The following is a 25,974-nucleotide window of genomic DNA, read 5'->3' as shown; positions in this document are numbered from 1 at the left end:
CTTAAGCTTTAGGATTTTGTAAAGCAGTTTCCATTGACTCATATGACTTGTTTACTAAGTTTTGGCTTGAAATGCAAGTCTAATATGAACAGTAGAAAGAGGAACTCCCGCGCTGTCAGTAAAGCTAAGCTAGGGGACACTGCTGCAGACACCTAGTGATCTCTCCTAATCAGAAAAAGTGTCAAATGAATTGATAGTGATATCTGCGCTGTGTGACTAAGGGAAGGAGACAGTGTGACTGATGGGCACACTAAATATGTAAGAAACAATAAATCTGTGTAAATCACAATAAAAGCAATGAGTAATCCAAAAACATCAAAAGCTTCAGCATAAAAAAAATGAATATGTGAAACAAGTATAATAAATCAAACGTGAATCAAGTAAATGAATGAATATAAATAAATATTGTGACAGGAAGTCAGGTAAATCTGTGGGTGTTGCCACTGATGGGACATACATTTCTGCCTTGTTTAGACGATACACAGATTGTTATCGGGCGTCGGCTACAAACGTAGCCAGAGGAAGGCTAGAGGCCGTTAGAAAACTTCAGCTGTTCAGAATGAAGCAATCAAGGCCTTTATAAGTAGCCAGAGGGTTACTACTTGGTGGCTGCATCACTCCTAAGGCTGTGTGAGTAGGAGAGCAGTGCCAGAAAGTCTCCTGATAAGGTGAGGAGACCATTGACTTTTTCCTGTGTTATAAATGTCAAAAGACTATTGTTTTGTGCTGTATGACCAGCACTGTCTACCCAGCAGTAGGCTGTGTTAGACTTCATAGATAGGTTCCTGTGTGGAAGGTAGACGCCCAGCGTGGCTAGGAGTTATTTTATGTTTGATTTTGTTTATGCTGTTTGGATGCTTGCAATTGTTTTCCAGCAAGATGGAAAAAATAAACCAGAAACTTTGTTTTCAACCGTCTTCGACTGCCAGTCTGTATAAATTCAGTGTGTGGTGAACCCATCCAAGGGGTCACACACCCCGCTACCGAGCTAACCCCTCACAATATATATAGGAGCCAAAGAATTGGCAGAAAAACACACTAAGTGGTATTAAATGAGCAGAGAGGCCCGGATTCAGAAAGGACTTATGCCAACGTATCTTCTGATATGCCGCGTAAGTCCACGGATGCGCCGTTGTATCTATGCGCCTTATTCAGGAAACAAGATACTCCTGAATTTTGGCTTGATACGACCGACGTAATGCCGCGTACACATGGTCGTTTTTTGTGATGTGCTTCTATTTTTTATGTCGTTTTTCAAAACGTCGTTTTTTGTGTCATAAAAAATGACTGTGTATAGGCTAAAATGACGTTTAAAACGACGTTTTTAAACCCGCGCATGCTCAGAAGCAAGTTATGACGCGAGCTTGAATGGAACAGAGTGCCGCCATATGTGCTGAACGTAACCGCGCTTTGCTAGAGCATTTTGAAAAAACTATGGTGTGTAGGCAACGTCGTTTTTTAAAATGGAGTTTGAAAAACGTCGTTTTTTTTTATCCCAAAAAACAACCGTGTGTACGCGGCATAAGTCTCCTACGCCATCGTATCTTGGGCGCATATTTACACTGGCCGCAAGGGGGGTTCCATTGATTTACGCGTCGAATATGTAAATTACCTAGATACGCTGATTCACGAACGTACTTATGCCCATCGCTGTAATCTACGCCATTTACGTAAGGCGTACGTCCGGCGTAAAGTTAAGCCTCATAAAGCAGGGGTAAGTCATGTTAGGGAATGGACGTCGGAACAGCCGTCGGATTTTACGTTGTTTGCGTAAGTCGTACGTGAATGGGGCTGGGCGTAGGTTACGTTCACGTCAAAGGCATTGAGCCGTCGTATCTTGGGGAGTATATGCAACGTGATTCTGAGCATGCGCCGTTAGTTCGGCCCTTCATTTACATGGGGTCACGGTTAATTTAAATGTAACACGCCCACTACCTTCCTACTTTGAATTAGGCGGGCTTACGCCGGCCAATTTACGTTATGCCGGCGCAAGTTTGGGAGCGAGTGCTTTGTGAATACTGCACTTGCCTCTCACAGTTACGTTGGCGTAGCGCATATGAGATGTGCTATGCCAGCATAAAGATACGCCGATCTACGTGAATCTGGGCCAGAGTCTCTATATGGTGATCCCAAAGCCAGGCACAAGTGTTAAAAGGAAGAAAACTTCAGTGTAAACACCTCTTGTGTCTCCTAGCAGATCACCTCACAGCTGTTGCACTGACAGCCTGACAATCCTCAGGTATACACACAGTGGATGATATGATAAGCCTATCTGCAGCTAGAGGACTCAGTACCAGATGATTGCATGTGGAAAAAACAGCAGAAGGATATATAGCGTAACTCTGTAAACCAATGGTGTAGCACACATAGATCTGCATATAGGCTTATCATATCATCCACTGTGTATATACCTGAGGATTGTCAGGCTGTCAGTGCAACAGCTATGAGGTGAGCTGCTAGGAGACACAAGAGGTGTTTACACTGAAGCTTTCTTCCTTTCAACACTTGTGCCTGGCCTTGGGATCACCATATAGAAACTCTCTGCTCATTTAATACCACTTAGTGTGTTTTTCTGCCAATTCTTTGGCTCCTATATATATTTATTTATATTCATTCATTTACTTGATTCACGTTTGATTTATTATAATTGTTTCACTTATTCATATTTTTTTTTTGCTGAAGATTTTGATGTTTTTGGATCACTCATTGCTTTTATTGTGACTTACACAGATTTATTGTGTCTTACACATTTAGTGTGCCCATCAGTCACACTGTCCCCTTCCCTTTGTCATACAACGCAGATAGACCAGCATATTCTTTATGTGAAAACATTGGGTTTGATTAAAGGAGTACAACATGTCACTTTGCAAAATCATTTTTTGTCTAGCTTAATGTGTAAGGGGAATATAAGTGGAAAAAAACATTGCAAAGAATAGCCAATCATGCGTGGAAAATTTTAAAAACAGTAATTTAACTTATTTACTAATCTAAGAGAAAATCCACTTTGTGATGAAGCACATTTTTCCTTGGCTTAGTGTCACAATCAAGGGTCAGGCTCAAAGACCAGTTGCTATAGCAGTAGCGTAACTACAACTGACCAGCAGGATAGGTACACAGGCATTCACCATGGTGAATGATGCAGGCTTACCTGAGGTGCAGAGTCTAAGTACTAACCGATGTTCACCAGAGCTTTGATGGTGGAGATTGATTTTTCTGCATGTTAGTACCAGATTGCAGTCCTCAGGATTGCCCTACCTGGAGGTGAGCAAGCTGGGGTCCAGTAGCGAATAAGCAGGTAGGGATCAAACAGAAATCCACAAAGGCCTGGGGAATGCCCAGGAAAAAAACAAGCCTACTTACCGACCAGCTCGCAGACAGCCAATTAACCTGTCTAACAGTCTGCGTTAAAAACAGGGGTTTTGTCCGCACGCATTTTCAACCGCATGCGTGAGCCACAGAGCCACGTCACGGCACCCTGGAGTCTGCGGTCCTAACACTAAACCATTGAGTGTCCCCACAATGCATTCTGATGGATAGATGAGGACAGGTGGACTGAAGGGCAAACCACCCCTTCTTAAATCATACTTCATATTTCCATCGCACACTTTCCTTGATAAGCTCTTGGATTTGGGTGCTGTAGCTGGATACTGGTGCAAGTTACAGTTAAGATACTTGCCAGCACACCATGGAACAACGAAAATAGCGTCCTAATGGATGATTTATTGCATGATCACAACACAAAGAAAGTGCAACATTTTGGAGCCACGCAGGGCCCCTTCTTAAAAGGTACAGGATCAAACAGAAGCATAGTCGGTAAACAAGCCAAAGGGTCAGTAATGATTAGTTGTAGGTTGGGATCAGGCAGTAGCATAGTCGAGTGTTGGCAAAATATGGACGGCAGCAGGGAAGACAGAAGCAAGATACTAGCTAGAGAGAGTACAATAATCTGGCAAACAGGAAGTGCAGAGACATGACTTAAATCAGGAAGTTCATCGTAGGTGCAAAGAGTTCAGGGTTTAAGACAAACTAGGTTCAAGACACTATCATTCAAGCAATTATCACGGGAGCTGTCCAGTATTCCAGGTAGCTCACCAAGAAGAGACATTGTCTGACACATAAGCGGTTGTGGGTTCAAATCCAGGCCCTGACACTTCATAAATGAGGTGAAGCTGACTGGACTTCAAACTTCCAATCATGTGCAAGTTTGTTTTACTTTTCTTTGCACCCGATTAAGTATTTTTGCAAAGTGAATTTTCACTTGGCTTCAATTTATTCAGAGTGAAAATACTCTTTGCAAAGTGAATACACTCTACTTTTTTTTTACATCAACCCACTGTGTATCAAAATTGTATGTCACTGTTACAATTCTACTTTTTTAAACCTATTTTTACTTTTAGGTAATCAAGGAAATGTTAACACCAAGCGGAGTTGTAGCAGGGATCAAGATAACAGCCTAATGGAGTCATGGTCTTCGTTAATGCAATTCAATCAATCTCAGCGTGGTCGAATCTCAAATATGGAGTTCGAAGGGGATATCTTTGATGAGTTTTTGCAGCAGCAAAAAATTGGAAGGCAACATGTAACAAAAAGAGATAACCAAGAACTGTCCAATGCAACAGATGTGAATCTGTATGAAAATGACAAAGATGATGGAATCGAGTTTGAAATACCAGTTTTACCTTATGGTCAGCGCTTATGCATTAAAATAGTAACTACCTGGGGAGATAGACATTATGTTGGACTTAATGGAATAGAATTATATTCTTCCACAGGCAACCCCATTCCTATAACAAAAATTGAAGTTTCCCCCCCCAATAAAAATACAGTATCTGCATTTGCTAAAGACCCTAGAGTTGTATCAAACCTTATCGATGGTGTTAACAACACACAAGACGATATGCATCTTTGGTTAGCACCGTTCACACTTGGAAAGAGTCAATATATTTACTTAGACTTTGCATCTCCATGTCAAATAGCTATGATTAGAATATGGAACTACAATAAATCAAGAATTCATTCATTCCGTGGTGTAAAGGACATTAAAATAGTTCTAGATCACACTTTGATTTTTAAAGGAGAAATTGCCAAGGCATCAGGCACTCTGTCTGGAGGTATGTACATCTTTTGGATCTATGTTAAAATAATCAGTTAACCACTTAAAGTGATTGGAAAGTCTTGTTATTTTTCTCTTATCGTCCATGGACGGACACAGCTCCTTAAATCTTGACAAGTGGGTTATGTTCCCTGTTTACAGGAGAGGACTAGGCAGAAACATGTTAAATAGTTAAATACATGTTACATTAACAGAGTTGAACAGCCCCGCCCAGGGGGCGGTCCCTCCAAACATAACCCTCCTCACTGCAACATGCAGCCTCAGTTTCGTTCTGCCTAGCAAAGGAGAAAGACGTATGGCTCCTTTTGGGCCCAGCGCCCTAAAGGAAAAGTTTTTATTTTATTTTAATTTATTGTATTTTTGTCTTTTGATTTCTGTCAACTGTCGGCTGAGAGACAGGCTGGATATTATAGATCCTTGTAGTCTTCTCAGTCCGGCCAGTGAGCGTGAGCACACCTTTGCAAAGAGGCTGGGTCTGAAACGACATGCCCCATGACTCCGGGGGTGGCCAGTGAGCTTTGCTCCGAGGTCCGCACATGACTGGGCTGTGGTGTTGCCTCACTCACAGTGGACCGGGCCGACAGCTACCTTCGTTGCGGTTGTACGCCTGTCTGGAATGCGTCAGCGAAGTCGTCGATTGGACGGGTAAGTACAGTCCCTCCCTCTTAGGTGGGGTGGTATGGCTGAGCATTCCTGGGGTTTGGATATCCTTCCTTCCCTGCTCCCTTTTCTCCCTCTGCTGTTTCATTGCTGTCGGGGTGGGGGCACCTTGCTGAGGCACTGTGCGCTGGCCTATGTGTTTTTTTTTTTTTTAAAGCTGGGGTCCTTTTTTCTGGAGGCTTTGTGGTGCTGTGCAGCCTTTTTAGGCTTTCACTGTTTAAATTGCGGCATTTTGTCGCCATTCGGGCGGCTCTGGCACCATTTTTTGGGTGATTTTCAATTCCTATTGAAAATCCCATTGGCGGCCAGTTTGTTGTAGCCGCGCTGTGAGGCTCCATATGCTGCGCTCGGCAGCCATCTTGCCTGAGTCCTCGGCCTCTAGTGCTGGTTCCTACGGCGCACGGCGCCGTTCGTCTCACACAGCACCACCGGATATCTCACAGCTACCTCACGGCTTTTCTCCTCACACACAGCGGTGTGCTGGAAAGGGGCAGCCGCGCTGAGCAGGCTCCTCAGGTGTGGTGAGTCCCCTGGGTTTTTTTTTTCAGGTCTGAACTGGGCCCTGGGAGTTTTTTCCTCATAATGGTTATAGAGTCAGTATCTGGATCCTTTCCCAACATGCTGGTGATGGCCGCAGGTGTTAGCACCTGGGACTCCCACAGAGGCTTTATTGCTGGTCCTGGACACTTTTGTGCCAGGGTGGGCAAACTGCAGACGGGCGGTAAAAGAGTGCCTCCTTCCCCTGTTATCCCCTGGGGAATGCTCTGTAAGGGCCCTTTCACACTGGTGCGGTTTTCCCGCGTTTTCGCGGTAAAAATAGCGCTATTAAAACGCTCCCCATGCCCCCTCCATTGAAATTAATTAAAAACCGCTGTAAAAACGGAGCGTTAAAATCGCGGTAAAACACCACGATTTTACTGCGTTTTTACCACGATTTTAATTCATTTCAATGGAGAGGGGCATGGGGAGCGTTTTAATAGCGCTATTTTTACCGCAAAAACGCACCAGTGTGAAAGGGCCCTTATGGAGCCACGGACCAGGTACCTGGGTAGTAAAAAAAAGAAAAAAGCAGGATAAGGCATTTATGGGTGCGCTTCTCACTGCTGCAAGGGACTCTCTTAAGCTGGATAGTGCAGCTGGGTTTCTGCCGAGGGCTTGGGCTTTTTTGGATCACACAAATCAGACCGCTCTGTATACGTTTTTTCCTTCTGCGCCCTTCTTTGATAATTTCTAAGAGGCGGAATGAAAACAGCCACTGAGGGCTTTTGTAGTCCCTCACTGCCGGGCGGTTCAGTGCCCCTTTGAGGAGAGCCTTTTTTCAAAAGGTGGGCTTCTTCTCCGGTGGTGGACCCTCCGGGTGTCATGTATAGATGACCTCTCTCCCTATTGCGGGAACCCCCGCTTGTATGGATCTGACTGATAGAAGATCCGAAGTACTAACCCGTTCCATGTATACCATGCTGGGGTCTGACTTGCAGCCTTTGTGGCCACTTCTCTGGGGTCTCAGTCACTCACGGAGTGAGCATTTTGCACCAGACAGTGGAGGAGCACCAACTCTCTCCCGAAGTTATTAGGCTAGCGGACCAGCTGGTCCAGGGCCTCATATAGGTCTGTGATGCTTCATTGAATGCTGCTTCATTGGTTTGAATCCGGACACTGATGCCAATTCTGCCTGGAGCTTGCATTGTCGCTCCCTGTGTCTGCGTGGTTTCCTCCGGGTACTCCGGTTTCCTCCAAGGCATGTGTGCATACACCTACATAATCTACATACACGCTATGTGTGTGTATTATTACCCTCCCAGGCCATCAAAGGCCCAGCTGGGGGACTAATCCGTCCCTGGGTGCGCAAGCCGATCACGCCGGCACCCAAATCCTGCCACTGTATGTAGCCTTCCCTCCCCGTCTCTAGGTGGGAGGGGCGGTTTTCAGGTTCACAATTCAGTGAAACTTACCTGCTCTCCGATCAGTGGGTCTGCGAGGTGGTCTCTAGTACTAGATAGGGTTTCTTCCTATGAACAGAACAAAGTTCTTTCCTTGTGTCTTCCTCTCCCGGCCCGTCGGTCTGCCTTGGGCAGTGTGGGACTTGCTAAGCTGCGGGGTCATTTTACCTTTCCTGCAGGACGAGTGGTTTGGAGTTTTCTATGGGCCTCGGGCCCTGAATACCTTTGTGAACGCCGGGTAGTTCTGCATGGAACCCATTCGTTCGGTGGTAGCTGTGCTCCATCCGGAGGACGTCCTCGGACATCAGAAACGCATACATGCATGTCCCGTTTTGCGCATGTCACAGTGTTTTTTTCTGTGCCTCGTGATGAGAGAGGGTCTCTGTCAGCCTGTGGCCTTCCCTTTTGATCTGATGTCAGCACCATGGGTTTTCAGCTTGGAGCTCGCATTTATCCTAACTTTGTTGGGACAGCGAGGCTTTGCCTCATTGGCTACTTGGACGACTTTCCTCTGAGAGCAGCTTCTGTCTCAGGCCTAGTGGATGTGTTATTTCCATTCAGACCCTCCGAAGATTCGGGTGGGTGTTAAACGTTTAGGCCAGCAGGTGTAGCTCAGTGGCAGTAAGCCTGTCTTCCATGTGTGCGACCCAGGGTTCAAATACTGGGCATGCTAGTTTTCGACTCAGCGTTGGAGTATCTAGGGTTGATCCGGAATCCTCAGTGGCGAAGGTCCTTCTTCCCCTGGATTAATTGCGGACTCTTCAGTCTGCGGTGAAGGTATTGGCATCACGCAATCGGTCTTCTCTCCAGGCACCTGCTGGTCCAGGGCCTGTGGGTAGCCTCTTTCGAGGCCGTTCTGTATGCCCAGTTCCACACTCGGGTTTTCCGGGGGAAATACTGTCCAGGTGTTAAAAATCGCTTGTCTCTGAAATCATCAGATTCCGTTGCGCCACCTAGTCAGAGTCTTTCTGAGTTGGTGACAGAGATCCCTGACTCTTCGGTCTGGGAAGTTGTTTCTTTCCTCCAGTGGTCGGTATTTACGACGGATGCCAGCCTCAAGGGTTGTGGGCCTGGGGGTCCCGTCGGCTCTAAATCGCTGGACTTGCGTGGATCTGCGGCCACACCTCCCTGTATGTACCCGCTCTTGTCTGGTCTCGGTAGTTACCCAGGGTCGGGCCTGGCTGGTGCCTGGGTGGGTGACCGCCTGGGACCACCGGGTGCTGTGGACCCTGTCTACCGGTCTTTGTCCTATTTTAGGCGATCAGGCTATGTTTCTCCTTGTGGTCGAGGAGGTTGCAAGGTCGTCCAATCTGGTTTCAGCCAGGCAATGCCACGGCAGTGACTTCGGTCTACCTTCAGGTATACCAGCAGGCAGGCTACGGGAGTCACCAGATGCTGGACCATGGTGTTTGGTCTTTGTGCTGGGCTCCCTTGCAGGTGAGCCTCACAAGGCATGGATCTCCTGCCCGCTCGTCTCCACCGCAAGGGTGTCAAAGCTAGTGGCCAGGTCTAGTGATCTGGTACAGACGTGTCAGTCGCGCTGGTGGCCCTGTGGGGTCTGTATTGGCAATTTTTTGCCGTTCCGCCATTGTAGTTGCTTCCTCGGCTGCTCCACAGAGTGGAAGTTTATGAGATCCCGATTAATTCTAATCGCTCCAGCTTGGCCTCGGCGTCCTTGGTTTGTCTACTCTGGCGCTTGCCAGGGCGGGAGGTACCTCTGTCTCGAGGTCCCATGTTTCATCCTGTTGTACAGTCACTGACTTGCTGAACATGGCTATTGGAAGCCAGACTTTAAGAGACCGGGGTCTGTCCGACTCGGTCATCTCAACAATGCTGAGGGCATGGTAGTCTTCTTCCGGAGGATCTACCGTTGCGCCTGGCAGGCTTACATCTCTGGGTGCAAAGAGATGGAGTGACGTCCACGGACGTACTCGGTGCCCAGGGTCCTGCTGTTTTTACAGCTTGGAGTGGATCTAAAAATTGCTTAAAGCACCATTTGGGGGCAGATTTCAGCCTTGGCTGTGTTCGTTCAGTGGCCTTTTTGCGGCCCGTTCCCTGGTGGGTCCCTTGTCTGTGCAAGGGGTTTGTCATATACTTTCCCCTCTTGGCCCATCTCTCCCCCAATGAGTTTTGACTCTGGTGCTCTCGGTTCTTCTGGAACCTTCCTTTTGGTAACATCAGAGAGACTCTCTCTTGACACTATCTCAGAAGGTGGCCTTTACCTCTGTTAGAGGGGTTCCTGAGTTGGCGGTCTTGTCTTGCAAGCCGCCATGCTTGATCCTCCATAAGGATTAGATGGTGGTGCACCCCCGTGACCTTCCCTTCTTCCGAAGGTGGTTTCGGCCTTTCGCCGGAATAAGGACATTGTTCTTCCATCCTTCTGTCCTCGGCCCGCCGCATCCTACGGAGGTTGCCTTTTTTATACTTTAGGCGTGGTACGTGCTTCGCGGGTGTACCACCCTGCTTCAGCTCCGTTACGGAGATCTGACTCTCTTTTGTGTAGGTGTCTGGTCCACAAAAGGGCCTGGCGGTCTCGTCGACCACCATTTCTCTGTGTATCAGGTAGGCTGTCATACAGGCCTATGCTCTTAAGGGGCGGGCTCCCTTTCCGGTCACGGCACTTTCGACCAGGGCAATTGGTGCTTCCGTTTTTTTTTCGACATCATGCATCGGTTTCACAGGTATGCAAGGCGGCAACTTGGTCGTTGCTGTGAGTGCATCTTCTGAAGCTTCTTTCTGTCATGGATTTGCAACAAAGTCTGTCTGCTTACCTGATCTCCATGTGTTCATTAAAGGCCTGACCCTGTTCTGGTTCCCCTTTTTATCACTTCCTCTTCCTGTATGGCCCCACCCAGGCCATTCCAGGAAGCCTATATTAACCATTGCTCTACAGGTCTGCAGTGCTGTTCAACAGTGTTCATTTGCTTAGTTCCTTTCTGCAGTGTAGTTTGCTGGTTCCTGTTTGCAGTGTGCTACGATCATCTTTCCGTGTACCGTTTTGTCTTGTTCCTGACTTATCCTTGTCTGCCTGTGCCCCTGACCATTTGCCTGTCCCACGGTTATTCTTGTCTGCCTGTTGCCCTGACCTCTGCCTACCCATCACCACCGTTTGTCCTGCTGGCTGCTTACCCTCTCTCCCTGTGGAGTGTGACCTAGGGAATCTCGGGGTCGTGACCTGGATCCAGTTGCGGCCAAGGCCATCCCCACCATCAGGGGCTCTGCTGAATACAAAACTGGGTCTTAGACTCCGCGCCCGGGTGATCTTAGGTTCACACTTCGTCCCCGATGGCAGCGGTCGGCCATAGGGTTCACCACCCAAATTGGTTTTACCCCCCCCCCCCCCACTTGCAAAGACCTGCTATCTCTCCGTGCTCCCCCCACCCCCCTTCCCAGGGCTGGACTGGGACAAAAATTTGGCCCTGGACTTCATCCAGACTGGCCCATTTTGACAGGTCTCTCCCACGGCGGCCGGACAACTCCTGCACCCCCCCCGGCCACCCAAGCCCCCTCTCCCCCTTCACTAGCCACTAGCCGTTCTACTTTATTAGAGTAGAATGGCTGGTACTGGTACTCTTATAGGCAGTACCAGTGGGGAAGCTAGACATTATTTCACCCGGGGCAAAGAATCAGTTTGGTGCCCCCCTCATGGGATAAGATTAGGTAGAAGTGAGAAACTTCCAGGCCATAGCTGTTGAGTCAGCTGTCTGTTCCCTCCCCTATGCTCCTCTGTCGTCCCCCCTGCTCCTCTGGTCCTCCCCCTGCTTCTTTGTTCCCCCCAGGTGAGCGCTGCGGGAAGGGAGAGATAGAGGAGCGAAAGGGGGTGGCGGTCCACTGTCACTGAAGCCGGCCCACTGAGCCATCAGCCCACCGGGAAACTCCCTGTAGTCCCAATGGCCAGTCCATCCCTGCCCCTTCCCCACCCCCCCACTTTTACTTTTGTTTGTTCCACCACACTGTTGAAGTGATACTCATAGGTGTTTGTTAACTAATTTTTTCATGCAAACTCAGGTCATCTGTTTACCTCATAGATCCTACCAGTTTATACCTTTGTATTAACAATGTCCACCTTTTACCCCACCCCTTTTGGGGCGTGTGAATAATATGCCTCAATCTCTTGTCTAATGGATGCTTAGTCCATTTTGCTAATGACGTAGTACTACTGGGGCAAATGCCCTCTTCCTGTTTTTGTTAACATGCTTATTTTATCGTTTTATATATTCTTTGAAAAACTCAATAAATACTTTTTGAAAAAAAAAAAATTGGTTTTACTGATGTATTTCCAACCCCTTGTTTTTGACACTGCTTGGGGACATCACACTTGTCAAGATTTAAGGAGCTTTGTCCGTCCATGGACGATAAGAGAAAATAGGATTTTTTGTACTCACCGTAAAATCCTTTTCTCTGAGTCCATGGACGGACACAGCTCCCACCCCTCCTAGGTTTGTACTGCTTGTTACGAACTGAGGCTGCATGCTGCAGTGAGGAGGGTTATGTCTGGAGGGACCGCCCCCTGGGCGGGGCTGTTCAACTCTGTTATTGTAACATGTATTTAACTATTTAACATGTTTCTGCCTAGCCCTCTCCTGTAAACAGGGAACATAACCCACTTGTCAAGATTTAAGGAGCTGTGTCCGTCCATGGACTCAGAGAAAAGGATTTTACGGTAAGTACAAAAAATCCTATTTTTTTCCTATACAAATAACAAATATGTTTATATATACCTGCTCTGTTGCAGTGGATTTGCACAAAGCAAATCCCTCTTCTGTAATCCCTACCCCTCCCTCCTGTCCAGTGCCCACACAGCAAGCAGATTGCTATGGGGGCACCCAAACTGAATCACAGCTCTCTGTGTCCATTCAGACATGGAGCCCCAACCCTGCCCCGCCCATCTCTCCCCTGATTGGCTAGCTGACTTTGATGGACAGCAGTGACAGCCAATGACTGCTCTCAGTCAATCAGGAGGGAGATTCTTGGATGGCTGAGACATTCGTAACCATCGCTGGACAGAGGGGGACCTCAGGTAAGTGTAAGGCCCCGTACACACGGTCGGACAAAACCGATGAGAATTGTCCGACGGACCGTTTTCATCGGTTCACCGCTGAAGTGGCCTGACGGCCTGATGTGTGTACACACCATCAGTTCAAAATCCGATCAGGTCAGAACGCGGTGACGTAAAACACACGACGTGCTGAAAAAAACGAAGTTCAATGCTTCCAAGCATGCGTCGACTTGATTCTAAACATGCGCGGGTTTTGAACCGATGCTTTTCTGTACTAACCATCGGTTTGGTTCGATGGGGCAGCGGTCCATTGGTTCAGTTTTGAAGCATGTTTTAAAATTTTGGACCGAAGGAAAACAGACCGATGGCCTATACACACGGTTGGTTTGGTCCGATGAAAATGAACTTTGGTTCATTCTCATCGGACCAAACCGACCGCGTGTACAGGGCCTTAGGGGGGCTGAGGGAAGCTGCTGCACACAGAAGACATTTTATCTCAATGATAAAAAAAATTCTACCTTTACAACTCCTTTAAAGTTGGTCTTGGGAAGCATTAGATCTTCTGCCCAGTTACAAAAAGACCCTGTCATGAAAGAAGTATTGGAGCTACAATCTCTGGCGTTTTTTCTAAAAATAGGTAAAAATATAGAGTTGCGCTAAATAAAAACTGTGAAAAATGAAAAAAAAAAAAAAAAGTGTCCAAATGTGATGTAACAATATCTTTAATTTTTAAGTGTTGATACTCTTGATGTGCATCTCCACCATCCAACACAATAGAAAGTGTCCCGTGCAACAATGCCACCACCAAACAAGGCAGACATGTCTGCTTACCAGCTCCAAATGAGCTCTCATTACAAGAGGTCTCGTGTCTATAGCCCAGCCAAGGCGTTTAACAGTTTCCAGAGCTCTCCTGTACTTAGCGAACTCCTTGCTTAGTTCGCTAAGAACAGGAGAGCTCCGGGAACTGTTAAAGACCTTGGCTGGGCTATAGCCACAAGCATGAACGACCTCTTGTAACAAGAGCCCATTTGGAGCTGGTAAGCAATCATTTCTGCCTTTGGTGGTGTCATTGTTACACGGATCATTTTCTATTGTGTTGGATGGTGGGGATGCACATCAAGAGTATCAACACTTTGATATATTGCTACATCACTTACCTATTTTTGAACTGTACATATGTCTTACAAGAGAGTTGCTGCTTATAGAGTTAAAGCAGAGTTCCAACCACAATTGGCATTTTTTAAATGTATGTCCTTTCATCCTGCATTTTTATAATATAAATCCGGTCACTTACTATTTTACAATCCGCCGCCGATCCGCATAGATATTCAAAAAAGATAGTTTATAAAACTATGTCTACACCGTTGTCATTTTGCTTGTGGGCATTGTGAAGCCTACAAGCACTTACTTCCTGGAAGTCTTGAATGGGGAGTGATAATTGGACAGCGCACTGCATCCTGGGAAATGATGACACGCATTTCCCAGGAGCATTAGAGGGAGATGATGTCAGAATCCTAGGTGGTTTCAAAGGCAGATTTCGTGGAACCGCATAGCAACAGGCGTTTCCAGATGAGTAAAAAAAAAAAATGTTTTATTTTTTTACTTTTTTAGGTCTAATGAGCACAATAATGAAAAAAAAAAAATATGGGATGGAAACTCCACTTTAAGTTATTGATTTAGCGCAGTTTTTACATAATTTTCTATGTTTCTTCTAAAAATGTTTTTTGCCAGTGTCGCCATTTTTTGGAGTAGCAGACCCAAAACATGCATGCTTTAAAAGAGTCTTAGGATTCCAATATTTGTTGTAGGTCGGTATAATAGCTAGGCATCCAGCGTTATCAAAAGGAATTAGTAATTCTCTCATGCTCTCAGTGTCCCATTGAGATTTTTCTATCAGATTTTAAATAACTTTTTGTTTCTGCCAAAATAGAGATTTCTTTTTCTGTTATGTCTTACATCTGTCATGTAGACAGGAATGAAAAAAAACTTTTCTAAACCCCTTTTTCTGTTGAATAGACATGACAGAGTATAAAACAAAGCAATAACGACAGATTGATAGATCATTAATATCATAGATCTGAAGTCTTGCTTATAGACGTATTCAAACTTTAAAACAACACTGTCTCCTTGTTGAATAAACTGAAACGTGGCCAGGTGAAAAAGAATATGCACACTCACCTTTTCTTTCTTTTTCTGAACAACAGAAAAATATTTTATAAAGCAGACCTTGCTCTTAAATAACAGTAAATACTTTCCCAATTATAATTTGCTGCACAAAACTGTCAAAAAACTCCCGTTGGGTGATAAAATAAGTTAATAATTACCCCGTTCCTGTTTACAGTGCCTAGACAAGTGTGACATCACCATCTTACTGGTGAAATCCCAAGGAATGCAAAGAAGATGCTACTGCGCTGTTCTGTAGAGTAATTTCCTAAGGCGGGGATATGCAATTAGCGGACCTCCAGCTGTTGCAGAACTACAATTCCCATGAGGCATAGCAAGACTCTGACAGCCACAAGCATGACACCAGAGTCAGAAGCATGATGGGACTTGTAGTTTTGCAACAGCTGGAGGTCCGCTAATTGCATATCCCTGTCCTAAGGGTTTGGGTACTTGCCCCAGGGTAAGCATATTTTTAAATAGGAAGTTACCGATCAACAGGAGGATCAGTGGATTATTCATTGAACTAATGTGGTATTATAATTTTATATTCATGTTTGTGTATGCAACATTGTTTTAGGTAGCGCTGTTACCCGTAGGGTATTTGGGGGTCACTTTTTCACAGGTGTATATTACACGGTATAACAGCAGCAACCTGGTTTGTAGAAAGATCAAGAAAAGTCTGTTCTCAGTAGAGGTACAAAGGTTTTCAATCGCTGTGTATATTGAAGCATTATTGCTAGATAAAATTTCATTGTGCACAATTGCAAGTTTTACACACACAGCGTGATTTTGCAGAAAGTATTTTAAAACATAATGTTATCTATATTCTGTTTGTCTACTTTACCTTTCATTTTTTTATTTCTCAACTGCAGAACAATTTGGGGATACAATATTGTTCACCACCAGCGATGAAATTTTGCAGGCAATATCAGTTTATGATCATACATTTGATGAGGATTTGGAAAACACAGGTGTTCAGATAGATGAAGAAAAAGTGAGCGTTCGTCCAAAAACCGCAGACAATGGTGGAGAGGGAATGCCAATGACAGAGGCAGACTTCAGTGAAAATATACAGGTGATGACAAAGGTTCGAAAACAAAAAAAAACATGTCATACTTTCCACCTCTGTGTGGTTTTGTACAGAGTGGCCCCGATCCTCCTTTTCTGGGGTCACTCAGCGGTGCTCCTGGCTCCTCCTCTTCTTGAGTGCCCCGTTGGAGGCCATCGGGGCACTCGTGCGGGTGCGCTCCCATGTCCTACTGCTGCGTCTATTGAGACAGACAGCAGGACTCGGCCCCACCCCCTTGACAACAGCGGGAGCCAATGGCTGTGCTGCTTTCAATCTATCCAGTCAGGACCCAGGACACTGGCTGGAGCTGGTGTGCTCGTCCCTATCGCTGGAAAGACTGGGTTCTGGTAAGTAAAAGGGGGGCTCTGGGGGCAGCTGCATCACAAGAGGTTTTTCACCTTAATGCATAATATGTATTAAAGTGAAAAACCTTGAGGGTTTACAACCCCTTTAACACACAGGTGGTTATTTACGAAAGGCAAATCCACTTTGCAATAAAAGTGCAAACTTTCAAGTGCAGTCGCTGTAGACCTGAGGGGGACATGCAAATAAAAAACAGCATTTTTAGTTTGCACATGATTGGATGATAAAATCAGCAGAGCTTCCCCTTATTTCAGATTTACAGCGACTGCACTTCCAAGTGCAATTTTAAGTGCACTTTGCACTTGTAGTGTAAAGTGGATTTGCCTTTCGTAAATAACCCCCAAAGTCCCTCTAAAAATAAAAAGCAAAATCCAAACTTGGTGGCAAATGACATCGTTTTACAAATACTACTTTCCTTCTTCTTGCCCACAAATTCTCCAAGATAACAATTTTTAGTAGTCAGCTAATTTTAATGATCTTCACTTTAGATGGGATATTGCTGTTTCCACCTTTGCAGTCCAGTCTTTTACCTCCTTTGAAACTGTGATTGGCTGTTGAAAAGTTTAGGAAACAAACAAAGCATAACCACATGATAATTTATTAATCTTCCATATACTAAATATGCTTTATATTGTATTGTATATATCTGTGGTATTGCAGTTTGCAATTTACATTTTTTTTTCTTCTGTTTTACAGCTTATTGATATGAAATTTAAAGCAGAAAGTCCTCCAAATCTTTCCAGCACTGTACCTGGTGTATACAGTGGTAAATGTAAGTATTTTAAATCACGCAAACTTCACTTCCCCATACATACTGTCCGGTTAATAACTTACTGATTTGTCCACTATTGCCTAGACAACGGTAAAATAATGTTTTGGTCCTCCTTACAGACTGTATGTATGATACACTATTTGTACGAAGTCATGACTGTTGCACTTATTTTCTCAATAAAAATGTATTGAACAAAAATACCGGGACCTGTTCACAGTTCCAAAGGCAAATAGCAGCATTCAGCCCATTCTGAATCGTAAATCTCTCAACTTTTCTCAACCTTGCTTTCCTCCTTCCTCTGTATTTTCTGGCTCCAGCGGGCATCAGAAATACTTGCTAGGAGATTACTATTTTTCTCCCTTACAAAAGCTATCTCTGCTTTGCTGTGGGCACTCAGCATCACCAGTTTGTCACCCTTCTTTTTGACCTGTTCACAGCCCCCTGGGCCTTCACTAAGGTCCTGGCCCGGTCCTAGCTTTGCCCCGTTCTCAAGGGATTTAAGTTGAGTGATACCTGGATGATATTCTCTTAAAGGTTTGTTCCTCCCTTGTGGCTGGAACTGACTTGTTGGACTACCTGGGCCTGGCTTTGGACATGGCTGTGTTAAAGATCTTCCTACTTCAGGACAAACTTCTGCCCCTCCATTCACGGCCCTGGGTTGTTCAGATTTGGCCCTTAATTTGTGCCTGCATATAAGGGTCTTGGGCCTTGCACCCATTTTCAATCCAGAATGTGCAACTCAACAGTCAGTGTGGGACAAACAAACCTGGTGCTTGGACCGCTCCATGCTTCTGACCTACAAGACCGTACTTTCCCTGATGTGGTGGATTTCCAGCACTGAAGTCAGGGAAATTTTTTTCTTAAAGACATGGAAAGTTCAAATGATTAATGGGAGTCAGTTTTGCTGGGGAGGCTGGATGCCCTTTAGATGCAGGGAACTTGATTATCACAGGAAGCTCATTAACATCCTAAAACTCATGGCATGTTTGTTGTCCCTTCAACGCTGAACCTCACAACTGCAAAGTTAATGGACCAGAAACCAGTCTGAAAATATCAAGGAAGTAGCCTACTTCCAAAATCAAGGAGGTTTGCATTGCTCTAAGATTAGCGGACTTGATCCTTACTTGGACAAAACTGCATATATCTGCAAAAATTAAGGGGCGCCGGATGTGGACCTTCTGGCATTCATATTCAAGAAAAATCTGGACAGGTTTATCACCAGGGACCCTTTTTGCCTGCACAATGGATGCTCTAGTGACTGGAATAAGTTTATTTTAATCTACTCCTTTTCTCCTCTATAGCTTATCCCTGGTCTGCTCCAAAGTATTGAGATGGAGGGCAATCCAGTGATTTCAATTGCAATGAACTGGACCTGGAGGATGTGGTACTCGGACATGTTCAGACTCCTTGTGAACTCTCCTTGGGCCCTTGTGGATCATCCAGACCTTCCGTCACAAGAGCCAGACCACCATCCTGCACTCGGTCACTGGCATAGAGACATAGCTGTTCCTTAGGGATAGGGTTCTATCGAATTCCGTTACTTCTACTCTCCTGAAAGCTAGAAAGTCCACCACTAGTAGTGCTTACCTGAAAGACATGCTTTGTGTGGTGAAAGTCTAGGAAATTCTATCCTAGAAAGTATTGAGTGGGACACTTCATGTTCTTTCTTTAGTCTGATCTGGACTGGCATCTGGCCTTGAGTACCATCATGAGCAAATCCCAGCCCTGGCTGTCTCGTTTCAAAGGCTGTTGGCCTATCATTCCTTAATTAAGGCCTTTGTGCAGGATGTTGCACACATTTCTCCCGCTGTACATTCCCCCTGTGACTTCATGGCACCTCAAAGCAGAGGTACATCCTTAAAAAAAAATAGCCAAAAAGGCTACAAAAAAGTTGACCGTGGTGGGTCTTCTTTCTTCTCCTCATCACGCTGCCTCCTGGGAAATGTAGAGCGGTATCTTCTCGGACCTTATGTGTATCCCAGGAGACATCCGCCCATTGACATAGCGCCGCGCGGCTCGCGCATGCACAGTAGGGAATCAGGCAGTGAAGCCGCAATGCTTTACTTCCTGATTCCCTCACTGAGGATGGCAGCGGGGCAGCCGAGACCCGAGTGATTGCTCGGCTTCGGCTGCCGACATCGCGGGCACTCTGGGCAGGTAAGTGTCCTTATTAAAAGGGTGTTTGTAGCTGCTGACTTTTATTTATTTTTTATTTTATTTTTTTTAGCCGGACCTCCGCTATAAATCTGAATTCCAAGAATTCAGCCACTTTGTAAAAATTGAAGGCACACTATGAGTTAAATCCAAGAAGGTGCATGACATCTCCTGGACTTCCCTCTATTATTTACATCTGACAGGTTTATTGCTGTGCCAGAGAGACATGCCTAGATCTGAGAAGGGAGAAGCACACACAGCAACTATACCTGCCCCTCCCCTCCTGCCCATTCACAGAAGCCTGTTTTATGAATGTGTTTACATAATAAGGCTTCAGTGATTGGGCAGGAGGTGGGGAGGGCTGGGCATAGCAGCTGCAGCGATTCTACTGCTGTAGATGCAGGGATCAGAAAGATCAGCATCGGGCTTTAGGAAATACAGCTCTATACCTGTCTTCTTGGGAGTATTATAAACCTGTCCAAAATAAATGGAGAAGTCCAGGTGATGTTACTCACCTCCTTGGACTTAACTCATAGTGTGCCTTCACCTTTTACACATAGCTGAATCTCTTGTATTAATACAAAGCTTCCTCTGGCTGGGTCAGAGGTGGTGACATCAGCCCCGCCAATCAGCCAATTGGCCAATCAGAGCAAGCATTGTATTCATTGCTAGAATACATTGCTTTCTCTGAATGGCTGAGCGCCAGACTCTACTGTCTCGGCTCAAACCCAGAACACAGTGCAGTATGTTGTACTACATTCAGTTTATACCGCACATCTAGTGGCCTGACATGTTAGTTAATGACCAAGGAACTATATATAGTGTATCAAAAGCTGGAGTTCAGCTTTAAATGAAAGTATTTGTGCCAGGAGTTCAGATTTAACAGTTTTCAAACTAATAGGAGCAACTACTAAACTGTACAGAGCTAAAAAGATGCTAAGGTTAGCTTGAGAACGAGGCTTGGGAGGCCTTAAAGGGGTTTTAAATTTCCATTCTAAAAATGTTTTCTTTGTCTGAATTTCTCACTTCCTGTTTCTCCTCAGTAAGCTTGCCACCATCATCCATGGGGGTTAGTCAGCCAGAACAGCTTACTGAGGAAGAACAGGAAGTGAGGAATTCAGACAAAGAAAACAAAGAAAAAAAATATTTCGACGGGAAATCGAAGGAAAATGTAAGTGAACCAACAATTCACTAGCTTAAAGGAACTTATTTAGAAAATAAAAAAACAAACCTTTACAACCCCTTTAAAATGCACAGCTCCACCCCCTGACATGCCAATGACGTCACTTCTGGTCTGCTCTGCATCCCACAGAAGCTCTCCGCCATCTTGTTGTTTTCCACTTCCTCATCTAAGCTGTCATCCAACCTTACATCCGCACTTTCCAGGCTGCAAGTTTTAGTAAGAGGCATAAGCTGACCGCTCACAAATTGCCTAGAGTTTGCAAAATGGCCTCCGCATTTTTAAATAAAGTTCCTAGTATTTGCAATTTACATACTATTAGTTGGTGAATGTAAAATAGAGTTATTGAAAGTGCCTGTTCATCTAAATTCTACACTTTTAAATATCATCGTCAGAACTTTATGAGGTCTAAAAAATACAAATATTTTATTCCAAATAGAAGAATACACATGAACATTTAAAACATTAAATGGAAAAAAAAATATGATTATACAGCTGTTACTTGTTGCTAACACAATAAACTTATGGACGTCAAGTAAGAAATGTGGTCACAACAAAGGGTTCTGTTGTGACCACAATTCTTACTTGACTTGATGTCCATAAGTTTATTGTGTTAGCAACAAGTAGCAGCTATATTTTCATATTCTTTGTTCGATTTAATGTTTTAAATGTTCATGTGTATTTTTCTATTTGGAATAAACATTTTGTATTTGTTATACTTCCTTGTACCTCCTTTTTCATACACACTGTTTTGTTTCTTGCCCGCACTATACCTAGGGCATTCCCTATATACATTTCTACATTTTGGATGTGGCAAGATCCTTCAGGATTTTTTCTTGGTTAGTTTCTCCTCCTTCAATTTTCGAAGCTTATGAGGTCAGGGTTTTTTAATAATGTTGTAAAAGAGCAGTGTTATGATTCTTTTTGAAGTGGCTATATAGTAAACACTAGGCCTTCTTTCTAAGGCTCCTTTCACATGACTGTTCCGATCAGGTCTGCCTGGCAATTTTTCATGCAGACCTGATCGAATAGACCAATTACCCTTTATGGGCTGGCGGGTGCAAATGGACTTGTGCCCGTTAACACATGTAATGTAGTGAGATGCCCACACTCCACTTAAGTGCTTTTGTCATATACCGCTTCCTCCAGTCTAAATATAGATATCGGCTATTCCAAACCACTTACAACCAAGAACTAGATGGTACTCATTTTGGCTGCTGAACATGAACTGTTTATTTCAACCTTTCCAAGGGATTCTGGGTTCCACGGGCCCCCTGCCCAAAGTGACTCCCATCACACATCTTTCCTTGTGGCAGGGGACTAACACAGGAGGAGCCCCTGACGTGTTGTCTCCAAAGTTAGTCAGTAGTTCCAGTACCCCAATGCCGATATCCACACAGTACCCCAAATAAAGTGTCCCAAATATAGCATTACTCACCCAGCCAACCTCTGCCTCTCTCAGAGAACATACCCGCTGCTGGAGAGAAGTGCAGACTGGCACTTTTCCCTGGAGTCCTTTTAGCCGCTGGAGAGAAGACAGGGTGACTGGGCTCACTCGTTGCATGACTGTGCAATTGTCATTCAAAGTGTGATCGTACTGAAAATTGGCCTTGACAGGAAGGGGGTAAAAGTGCCCGGTACTGAAGCGGTTAAAGATGTGTCTGGCATTTAGAGCATGATGTTCCACTAGATGGGGTACCCCTTACATAGAAATGTGACAGCTGCTGTGAGGATTGGCAAAAATCTTTCTAGTTGCTTATAAAAATGTAAACAGCAAACACATGTATCCCAGTTTAGAATAGATTGCATGATGTGTGATGAGGAGTTTATAAATTACCTTCAAATTCACCACACAGGCCCTGTAGGCTGAAGCTCAATTATGCATGTATTTTTGTGCTGGCTTTTTTAACCACTTAAGGACCGGGCCTATTTTTCAAACTTTTTTTTTTTTTTTTTGCTAGAAAATTACTTAGAACCCCCAAACATTTTATATTACTTTTTTTTCTTACACCCTAGAGAATAAAATGGCGGTCGTTGCAATACTTTTTGTCACACAGTATTTGTGCAGCGGTCTTACAAGCAACAGTAAAGTTAGCCCATTTTTTTTTATATTGTGAAAGATGATGTTACGCTGTCATACCTAAACATGTCATGCTTCAAAGTTGCGCCCGCTTGTGGAATGGCGACAAACTTTATGCAACGTTTAAAAAATTCTACACGTTGCATGTTTTGAATTACAGAGGAGGTCTAGGGCTAGAATTATTGCTCTTGCTGTAATAATCACGGTGATACCTTACATGTGTGGTTTGAACACCGTTTTCATATGCAGGTGCTACTCACATATGCATTCGCTTCTGCACGTGAGCTCAGCAGGACAGGGCACGTTTAAATTTTTTTTTTCATTCTTTATTTTACCTTTTTATTTTTACACTGTTGTTTAAAAAAAAAAATTGTATCACTTTTATTCCTGTATCAAGGAATGTAAACATCCCTTGTAATCGAAAAAAGCATGACAGGACCTCTTGAATATAAGATCTGGGGTCAAAAGGACCTCAGATCTCATAATTACACTAAAATGCAATAAAAAATGTAGTTTGAAAAAAATAAATGTTGCTTTAAGAGCTATGGGCGGAAGTGACGTTGCTTCCGCCCTGCAATGGTATGGAGCTGGGTGGAGGGGCATCTTCCCTTCACTCCATACCTAACAGAGAAGAAGACGCGATCGCCTCCGCCGATGCCGGCTGGTCCGGTAAGTGGCGGAGGGACAAAAAGTGATCACTGTGGCAAATCCGCCGCAGAGACCACTTTTATCTAAAAGTGAATCGCCCACTGAAGAAGATACCAGGGTTATGGCAGCTAGCTGCTGTCATAACAACACTATTCCTCTTCAAAGTGCTGACGTATAATGACAGCAGGCAGGCCGTAAATGGTTAACATTGTTTGAAGGCTGATTCCTGCAGCCATTTGACTTTTAAAAGTGATCAGCTGTGATCATTTTAATGAGCTCAGTTTGAAAAGAGCTCTCCTTGAGCATTTCAGTCCCTGATAGTGCAACTCAAGCAAACCATCAACTATGGGTGGCAAGGCACTGTCAAAAGATCTCCAGGATATAGTTGTATACAGGCACAAGTCAGGAGATTGATACCATTTTTTTAAAGGCTTTATCAATGCCTAGAAGCACAGTGAAGTCTATTATTAAGAAGTGAAAGTTATTTGGTAAAACACAGACCCTCTCTGGATCAGGACATCATGCCAAACTGGATGAAAAAGCCAGGAGGAAAATGGTCAGAGAGGTTACCACGAGGCCACAGCAGCTCTCAAGCAGTTGCAGGAATTTATGACAAAGAGTGGTCATTGTGTGCATGCAAGAATAACATCACAAATTCTCCACAAATGTGGCATGTATGAGAGCGTTGCAAGAAAAAAAGCCACTCATCTAGAAAGGCCACATGCAATCACAACTGAGCTTTGCCAAAACGCACATTGAAGATTCTGAGGCCACATGGAAAAAGATGGAAAATTAGTGTAGCGCTAATACTAAAAACAAAGTGCATGTGAATACTGGTGAGTGTACTCAAAACACAAAAATGGGGAATAAACCAATCAATCACAAAAAGAGCAATATTGTGAAATTCTGATAAGTGAATAAAGATAATAAAAGTCCAATGATAAAATGAACTCAAAATATAACATGGATTCAAGTCCACAGAGGCAAAAAGAATGGATAAGGCCTCTTCCTGTCAGGATGACACCAGATACTGGGAGAGGTATAGGGTTGCCTGTGGTCACTTCTGAACTCTTCATAGATAAATAAGTTGGGTACTCTTACCAGCTGAGGTGGACACACATGTCGTACGACAGTGGGTCAATTAGGCTTAAAAACCTTAGTTGATCTGTATCCAGTACCGTGTGAAGGGAAGGGTCCAGTACATCAAAGTGATGAATCGCCAATTCTCAACTGATGAACAACGCAGATGCAGCAGGAGCTCAGTGGAATCAGTCGAAGATGAATACAAAAGTCTCCTTACAGACTCCAGCAAGGAAAAAGAATATGGGGAATGCTCCAAATCAGGGGTGCCCAACCAATGGCCCGGGGGCCACATGTGGCCTGCGGAGCCCTCTGATGTGGCCCGTGACCTCCTTCTCTGGGATAGAATAGAATACTGCTATTAAAGATCAGTTTATTACTAAAATCACAGTGTATATATGGGAATATCTGTTCTCTGGTGGTTACTGGGCTGCTTTCAAATGAGTCAGCAGATGCAGAGCACTGCTGGTGCGAGTTACCTGCACTGAGCCATAGACTTCTATTATTACTTGCGAGTTTGGTGAGATTTCTGAAAGTGCACCAAACCTTCAGAATATAATAGAAGTCTATTGCAAAGTGCAGAAAGGCCAAATGTACACAGTGTTGCACCCGCGGTGCGAGTAAACCACAGCGCATTAGTGTGAAAGCCGCCATGAGCCCCTTTTACACGGTCAGTCTGACCAAATTGGACCATCCATTCTCCTCTAAGGAGTGGCATCCGCCGGCTCTGCTCATTGTGGCCCGCGACCAGTTACCAAGTCGCTTAAGTGGCCCTCGCTCTTCAAAAGGTTGGGCACCCCTGCTCCAAATGGTGCAGGTCAACCAATAGGTTTATTTATAAAAATGTCATACATCCGAATGACATGTATAAAAAGTGATCACAAGAATACAAAAAAGGTTTAAAAGCAATGTGGGATGCAGAAAATGCTGGCCAGACGAGTTTCGAAACAAGTGGTCTTCAACAGGGCCATATGTCTGTCTCCCCACATTGCTACTGTATTTATATGTTCAATAAATGGGGTTCCACCCCTGAAAATGGTGGGGCCGGAAGTGAGCAAACTGGCGTGCCTCTCAAGCCTCAATGTCAATCAAGGTGTCGGTGGAGGGAAGGTGATATGTAAACCAACAAATGTCCTACAATCATAATAGGCCTGAAAACGAGTAGGAACATCGGTGGGGAGAAGCCTAGATAGGCAATCTGTGCAAGCTGTAATTGAAGTGCATCACCATATGCACTCCAGGCCTCACCATGAAGAGAAAATGAATGACAGGCCTATCAGCCAATAAGAACATGACTAACTAAAAGCACATAACATGACCGCTGTCCAGGCCAATCCTAGCTTAAGAGATCACGTGATACCGGTGGTGCGCGTCATATGGGCCTACGCTCTCATCGCCAGGAGCGAGGAACCACCGGAATCACGTGTCCACTGCATCATAGAAGAGGGTGAATGGCATACGCAATGACCAATGGGAACTTTGCTGGATGGGAGCAAGAGGCACGGTAATATCATGATCCAATCACTGGCTGAAAGAATCACCTGCCGAAAGGGCACGTGATACCAGCAATGCGTGTAATGTGAGCCCACGCTCCTACTAACAGGAACGAGGTATCACAGCTGGGAGGATGTATCCGTTTGTTGCCATCTCCACTTAGCAAATTAAAGTGCGGTTACATAGTGATGTCATCACGCCAAAAGTGGCCGAAAAGCGTGGTGACGTGTCCCCCTTCATCTCATTCATGTGGAGGCAA

General features: G+C 44.8%; 1 protein-coding gene across 3 annotated transcripts in view; it reads left to right on the top strand.

Moving 5' to 3' along the window:
* Nucleotides 1-25,974, top strand: part of LOC120943613 (katanin interacting protein) — a 227,576-nt gene that overhangs the window by 163,837 nt on the left and 37,765 nt on the right. For 2 of the 3 annotated variants that reach the window (XM_040357002.1, XM_040357000.1), the window contains 3 exons: nucleotides 4,398-5,111; nucleotides 15,748-15,962; nucleotides 17,004-17,079. In XM_040357002.1, coding sequence (XP_040212936.1) covers nucleotides 4,398-5,111; nucleotides 15,748-15,962; nucleotides 17,004-17,079 — 1,005 coding nt within the window. The remainder of the gene's footprint in view (nucleotides 1-4,397; nucleotides 5,112-15,747; nucleotides 15,963-17,003; nucleotides 17,080-25,974) is intronic. The other variant, XM_040357001.1, reaches the window with a different exon arrangement.

This window comes from Rana temporaria, chromosome 6 (assembly GCF_905171775.1).
Source record: "Rana temporaria chromosome 6, aRanTem1.1, whole genome shotgun sequence".
In the NCBI taxonomy this organism is placed as follows: Eukaryota; Metazoa; Chordata; class Amphibia; order Anura; family Ranidae; genus Rana; species Rana temporaria.
Note: the sequence above shows the minus strand (reverse complement) of the source record. Positions and strands in the feature narration are given on the sequence as shown.